This window comes from Belonocnema kinseyi, chromosome 9, assembly GCF_010883055.1.
Source record: "Belonocnema kinseyi isolate 2016_QV_RU_SX_M_011 chromosome 9, B_treatae_v1, whole genome shotgun sequence".
In the NCBI taxonomy this organism is placed as follows: domain Eukaryota; kingdom Metazoa; phylum Arthropoda; class Insecta; order Hymenoptera; family Cynipidae; genus Belonocnema; species Belonocnema kinseyi.
In genome coordinates, this window is record NC_046665.1 from 114360686 (window position 1) to 114368374 (window position 7689).

The following is a 7689-nucleotide window of genomic DNA, read 5'->3' on the forward strand; positions in this document are numbered from 1 at the left end:
AAAAAAAAAAAAAAAATAGTAAAATTTTCAACACAAAAATATAAATTTTCATGAAAGAAATAAAATTCTATGAAAATAGTTTAATTTAAAACCCAAAAAGATTTTGGGAATTTTGGGAAAAGCTATTGAATGTTTATCCAAAAAAGATGAAAATTTTACAAAGACGTATGACTTTAAAAAAAGACGAATTTTCAACAACAAAAATAAAATTCTATCAAAATAGTTTAATTTTAAAATAAAAAAGACAAAATTTCGATAAAGCTTTCGAATTTTTATCCAAAATAGATAAAAGTTCTACTAAAACGGATGCACTTTTAAACTAAAAAGACGAATTTTTAAAATAATAGTAGAATTTTTATCCTTAAAAAAGACAATTTTCACTGTAACAGATGCATTTAAAAAAATTGAATTTTCAACCAAAAAAGATTCTAATAAAACAGCTGAATTTAAAAATCATAGACACCAATTTTCATCAAGACTGTTGAATGTTCATCCAAAAAATATGAAATTTTTACTAAAACATATGAGTTGAAAAAAAGACGAATTTTCAACAAAACAATAAAATTCTATCAAAATAGTTGAATTTTAAAAATAAAAAGACGAATTTCAGACAAAGCTTTTGAATTTTTATCCAAAAAGGATACAATTTTTCCTTAAACAGATGCATTTTTAAACTAAAAAGACGAATTTTCACAAATTTTTATCCTTAAAATATACCATTTTTACTGTAACAAATGCATGAAAAAAAGTCGAATTAAAAAATTTTGAATTTTCAAATAAGAAAGATTCTACTAAAACAGATAAATTAAAAAAAGATGAATTTTCAAAAAGTTCATTTCTAAAAATGAAATAGTCCTTAAATAATAGACCACAATCTTATTCGTGTAATATTTTTAACATAGAATATTTTATAAACGGAATAAAACAATTTTAAATTAAAATTTCAAATTTATGATCCTTGCCAGTTATTTAAAGTGCCCCTTAGAAATTTCCTCACAAAAAATACTACTTAAGTTAAATTTTTATGGGAATTTATTACCAGAAGCCATCGATGAAAAAAATAAAAATAATTTTGGAATCTCTAGAAGAATTTCGTACTTGTTTAAATTCCAAAAATTAAATTTCGTTGACCTCATTGCGACACCGTAGAAACCAATTATTAAATTTCTTTTTTGCTTTTTAAGGGTAATAAGAACGAAACAAAAATTTTTTTAATACGTAATTTTATTCATATATTTTCTATATAAAAAAGACGTGGAATAAGAATAATAAACCTATATCTGTTACGTTTATGGTACATTTTTCATTTTAATTATGTATACTAAATTTTGCATATGGAACCAAAAAAATGAGTAACACTTAAATCACCCTAATACGACCAAAAAAAAATAAAGCTAAAATTAAACCTGGACCTGACCAATAAAAAAAAAGCACAAGCATAAAAATAAGGGACTAAGAAGTGATGAATATTTACTTGGTCAACGAATTATAACCTCGTACCAGTGTACAAAATTGAAAAAAAAAAAAAAATTCAACACTCTCATATCTTAAATGTATAATTTAAGATCAATAATTTAAGCCCTCTTGATTTTTGCACCGAAATCTCGGTACCAATAGCTGGATTATTTTTTTGCTCGATTCAGTAGACGGCCAGTGAGATTATGCACAATAAATTTAATTAATCATAATTTCTAATTACGAGTAAAGCAAAAATATACCTAGTTTTTCACGAAACTAAATCCTAAGAATGAAGCTAAATGTGAAGGAATTTAATTTGATTCCTCGTTGCTGCTTTCGGACACCCATTTCGGAATTGGGACTTTTGGTCGCTGCGTTCTTTTCCGCATTTCGGTGCCATTTTCATGCCGAGCCCGATGTCTTCTCATGTCGCCGATTTGCGTAAAACTGAAATTACAAATGTCGCAGGTGTAGGGACGAATTCCATCGTGAATTCGCATGTGCACATTTAAATGCGCCTTTCGAAGAAACTTTTTCTGGCAAACGTGACACTGATGTTTCCGGTCTTCCATCGACACGTGAATCTGCACGTGTGTCATCAAGTTTTGCTTGAAGCTGCAATTAATAAATAGAAAATTGTATACACAAATTTTTTTTTTAAATCTGCCCGCTAGGCTGGCAGATGCTCATCGCGCGCTGCGCGCGCAGGTCACGAGTTTGAGCGCGTCAATGGCGTGCGACTGTCTGTTCTCGCACTTCGCGGTCGATTATGAATTTACCTCGCGCTATGCGCTCGGTCTTTATATTTCCGTAGATTCTTGCGCAAACCTTTTAAAATTAAGACTCAAAATATCCACCACTGTAATTTTGTGATTGTGAATTCTCTTTTGTTAAAGAGCTTAGCTCGAGTGTGAGCGCGCCTACTGATTTATCCCGCATTCGTGCACAGACCTTTTAAAATGAAAGATCAACGGACCGAGAACTGTAATTTTGTGATTGTGAACTCTCTTTTGTTAAAGCTCTTTCGGCTTTAACGAACACATTCTCATCACGTATCTCGTGCTTCGCACTCGGTTTTGTCCAAAATCTCAAAGAAAAAACTCCCAGTCATTTCCAAGTTGGCAAACATTTTTCACGGCCAATGAAATTAAAAAAATCAAACTATATTCTAAACATTTTTCCATATAAAGTAATAAACAACAAATTAAAGCATTCAAAGTGGAACACTTAAATTCCAAACTTTTAAAATTGAAGTTTAAAAGTTTTCAATTCAAAATTTGTGTATTCAAATACTCGGAAATTTACAAGTACCAAATGGAAGGTACTAACATTTTTCAATTAAAAAATGTTAAAGAAAATGCAAATAAACTGCAAATTTTACAACTTTTATCAAGTAATGAAGTTTAAAAAATTTCAAAATTATATTATTTTAAGTAATTTTAAGCTAGATACATTAAAAATTGTAAAATAAAATTTTCAACTTAACGGTTCTTTAATTAGAAGTGAAATTATTTTTATTTTAAATAGTCTAGGCATCCTTCGAAAGCTTTAAAATTTTATTTCAAAATCTTGAAAGATCTAGAAGTGGTTTCAAATTTTCCAAATTCAAAATCATTTTTGAATTTTTTGTCAGAAAATTTAAATACATTTCAAAATGAATTGAATTGTTTCTATAACTTTTAGAAAAACCTGCAAATTAAAAAAAATTAATTTGAATTTATAAATAATAATAGAACACTTATTATTTATAAAAATATTAGAGTAATTTCTAAAGAAATTTAGAAGTTTTAGAAGATTCGAATGAAATTTAGAACTTGAAATAATTGCAAATACTTACAGCCGAATTTAAAATAAAATGTAAATTTTTGCAGATTTCAAACAAAAATTTAGAATTTTTTTTAAGAATTGTGAAAGACTACAAAAAAATAAAAATTTTCTTAAGATTCTTAGGAAAATTTAAAATGATTTTTCACTTTGAAAAATTATTGTAACAAAAAGTTTAAGAAGATTTTAAGAGATTAAAAAAATTATCAAAGAAGAACATGGAAGATTTTAAGGATTTTATTTAATTGGCAGGATTTTCAAAAATTGTAGGAAAATTTCGATTAATTTAAAAATATATTTAGAATTTCTAGATATCTTTTAAAATTTCTCAAATTTTTTCTACAAATAATAAGTGTTCAATTGTTATATATGCGTCAAAAAATAATCATTTCACTTATAAATTAAACACTTTTTAAATAGAACAATAAAAATTGTAATGATAAAAGTTTAAAAGTTCTTCGAAAATCTAAAGATTTAAAGCTTTCTATGTAAAACAATTCAGTTATAAATTTCTTTCTTTTAAATATTTGGTTTCAATTTACTCGTCTCATATAAACAGTGAAATATTGCTAAATATTAAATACTTATACTTTTTCTACATTAAGAAATTTCAAATTAAATGGAATAAAAATTAAGTAATTTAGATTCACAATATTTATAATTTAATAAAAACCTTCAATTATGACTATATTATTATGGATTTATTTTTTAAATTATTATTTTTTAATAGCTGAAAAATTAATAGAAATAATATATTAATCAATTTATTTATTAAATTTAATATGAAAAAATAATATGAAGGAATACCTGAAACTTTGAATTGAAAATATATTATTGATAAATCATGCAAATTTTCATTTAAAAATAAAATTATCGGAATAAATGATATATTAATTTCAATTCTTATCAAGTTTGGTCAAATCAATTATTGTTCAAGTTCCTATACTTCGAGAACAGATCCATTCAAAAAATAATTTATTTACGTATATTTACAGTTGATAAAATAAAGCTGTTTTTCATAAAAAATTTTTTATAAAAAATATTTATAACAAAAAAACCTTCGATTTTAAAAACTTCTAATTTTTAATTTTTGTTAATCTTTAAAACTGTATTTTAAAATTCTTTAAATTAAAATATATGCCTGAAAATTAAAACTCTAAAATGGAAAATTTTTAAAGTGAAAGAATTTTGTATTAAGCATTCTAAACTAAATGATATAATAATTGAAAAAATTGACAATTTAGGAAATTATTTGAAAAAGTCGAAATCAAAGTTGGACAACATTTTTATTCTAAAACTTTGGTAAAATTCCCGGTCAAAAAATAAATTCCCGGTTTATTTATATATTTGTTTCTTATTTTGCTTTAAATTATATTTTAAGCTGCGCTGAAACATGCATAATTTTAATAAATTTATATCATTAAAATTCATAATATGCATGAAAATTGAACCATACTAATTCTTATTTCCTTGTTTTTATAATTTTTTATATTTTTAATCTTGTTTGTTACGATTGAGAGAAAATATAATCGCCCTATCTAAAAATAGTTAATAATAAAATAGATCTTTTTAGGCGAACAACTTTTGTCTGTTAATTTTAGTTCGTACTTTGTGTCGTTTTTTAAAAAAAAAGGAATTTATTTTGAATTTTATTTCTTACGACTAAAGCAAAAACTAGCTATTTTTTGGATGAATAAATTTTCAACAATGTACATGAATTTTAAACAAAATAAGACAAATTAAAAAAATGTTGGGACCTGAACCAAAAACGAATAAACTTTTAACTAATCAGTTGAATTTTAAATAAAAAGGATGCATTTTCAAACAAAAAGATTAATTTTCTACTAAAATATTGTTCGCAAAATAGTTAGATTTCCAACTAAAGAGATGATTTTTCATTTAAATTAATAATTTTTAATTTTATTCTAACGATTTTTAAGACAAGATTGCAACATTCAACCGCAGCCTTGATTTTGCATTAAAAAATTGATTTTTTTTATCAAGAAAATTAATTTTTGTACCAAGAAAGATAAATTATCAACAAAATACCTGAATTTTCCACCAAAAACGAATTTTGAAGAAAAGAGATAAATTTTTAACCGACGGGATGAATTTTGAATGAAATTTATGAACCTTAAAAAAAATTAATGTTTAAATATTAACGGCATACCTGAAGCTTTTGCCACATTGTTCGCAGATGTAAGTTCCTTTTTCGTGCCTCTGCACGTGGGACCAGCGCGCCGTGTAGCTTCTGAAATTTGACAAAAATTTTAATCGGCAACTTAAAAAAAAAAAACACATAATCATATACAATAACAGGGTTGCTAAAAAAAGTCTATTTTCAAAATTTCATGATTTCCAGGTTTCCGGGTATATTTTTGACAAAATGTCAGGTACAATTTTTTTAAAAATCCAGTTTAATACGGACGTAGACAATTATTAAATTCTAAATAATTTTCATTAATATTAATGTAAAATCTCTTCAATCTGAAATTAAGAATGCCAAAAAATTAAGATTTACTAATGTGAAATTTTATTATATAACAAATAACTTTTCAATAAAATAGTTAAATTTTCAACCAAACATTAAATAATTAAATTTTAGGCTCAAAATTTATTCTTGGCAAAAGAAAAAAAAGTTCAACAAAATATTTAAATTTTTAAGGAAAGAAATTAATTTTCAACTAAAATAATGAATTTTTGAAAATAATTTTTAACATATCAGTTGAATTTTATATAAAAAAAGACAATTTTCTACAAAATAGATGAATTTTTAACAAAATAGTCAATTTCTTAATCAAACCGGATGAATTTGATTCAAGAAAATTAAATTTCTATTTTAAAAAATTGATTTTCGAGAAACAATGAAATAGTTAATTTTTCAATTAAAAAAACTCATTTTCAATCAAAGAAATGAATTTTCTACAAAAAAAGACCAATTTTGAACAAAAGAAATGATTTTTTAACAATTTTTTTAAATTTTCAATTAAAAAAGAACTTATTTTCAACGAAAGAAATTAATTTTCTACCAAAAAGGCAAATTTTGATAAAAAAAAATTAATTTTCAAATAAAATAATGAATCTTTAACAAAAAAAATAATTTTGAACAAATAAGTTTAATTTTATAACAAACAAACAAATAATTTTCATCAAAATAGTAAATTTTTTAATCAAACGGACGAATTTTTATCCAAGAAAATTAAATTTCTATAAAAAAGATTATTTTTTCGAGAAAAAATGAAATAGTTAAATTTTCAATAAAAAAAAACTCATTTTCAATCAAAGAAATGAATTTTCTACAAAAAAAAGACCAATTCTTAACAAAACAAAGGATTTTTTAACAAAATTTTTAAATTTTCAATTAAAAAAGAACTTATTTTAAACGAAAGAAATTAATTTTCTACCAAAACGGCAAATTTTGATAAAAAAAAATTAATTTTCAAATAAAATAATGAATCTCTAACAAAAAAAAATAATTTTGAACAAATAAGTTTAATTTTATAACAAACAAACAAAAAATTTTCATCAAAATAGTAAATGTTTTAATCAAACGGACGAATTTTGATCCAAGAAAATTAAATTTCTATAAAAAAGATTATTTTTCGAGAAAAAATGAAATAGTTAAATTTTCAATTAAAAAAACTCTTTTTCAATTAAAGAAATGAATTTTCTACAAAAAAAACCAACTTTTAACAAAACAAAGGATTTTTTAACAAAATAGTTAAATTTTCAATTAAAAAAAAATTAATTGAAAAGGAACTCATTTACAATCAAAGAAATCAATTTTTACCAAAAAAAAGATCAATTTTGTAACATAACAAATTAATTTTCAACAAAATAATTATATTTTCAACCAAACAGATGAACTTTTTAGTGAAGACGATAAATGTTAAACCAAATCCGTAATAGTTAAATTTTAAGCTAAAAAATGTATATAAAAAAAATTATTTTCCACCAATAAATTAAAGTTTTAAGGAAAGAAATTAATTTTCAACTAAAATAATAAATCTTAACAGCGACACAAATATTTGCAACAAATTACTTTAATTATATAACAAAAAAGATCAATTTTCAACAAATTAGTAAATTTTTTAATCAAACGGATTTGCAATTAAAAAAGGACTCATTTTCAATTAAAGAAATTAATTTTCTACCAAAAAGCCAAATTTTTATCAAAACAAATTAATTTTCAACAAAATAGTTAAATTTTCAATGAAAGAAATAAATTAGCTAACAACAAAAGACCAATTTTTAATAAAACAAATGAATTTTTAACAAAAATAGTTAAATTTTTAATTAAAAAAGAACTCATTTTCAATCAAAGAAATAAATTTTCTACCGAAAAAAAGACAAATGTTTAACAAAAGAAATGATTTTTTAAACAAAATAGTTAAATTTTCAATTAAA

The 7689-nt window shown here is 23.0% G+C and overlaps 1 protein-coding gene across 1 annotated transcript in view; it reads right to left on the reverse strand.

Annotated features, from left to right (window-relative positions):
- Window positions 1-1509: 1509 nt before the first annotated feature.
- The window catches only part of LOC117179769 (zinc finger protein 271-like), a 35284-nt gene continuing 29104 nt past the window's right edge, over window positions 1510-7689 (reverse strand). The window contains exons 8-9 of the mRNA XM_033371859.1: window positions 5453-5533; window positions 1510-2073 (exon numbers count right to left, since the gene is read on the reverse strand). Coding sequence (XP_033227750.1) covers window positions 1770-2073; window positions 5453-5533 — 385 coding nt within the window. The 3' untranslated portion in view covers window positions 1510-1769. The remainder of the gene's footprint in view (window positions 2074-5452; window positions 5534-7689) is intronic.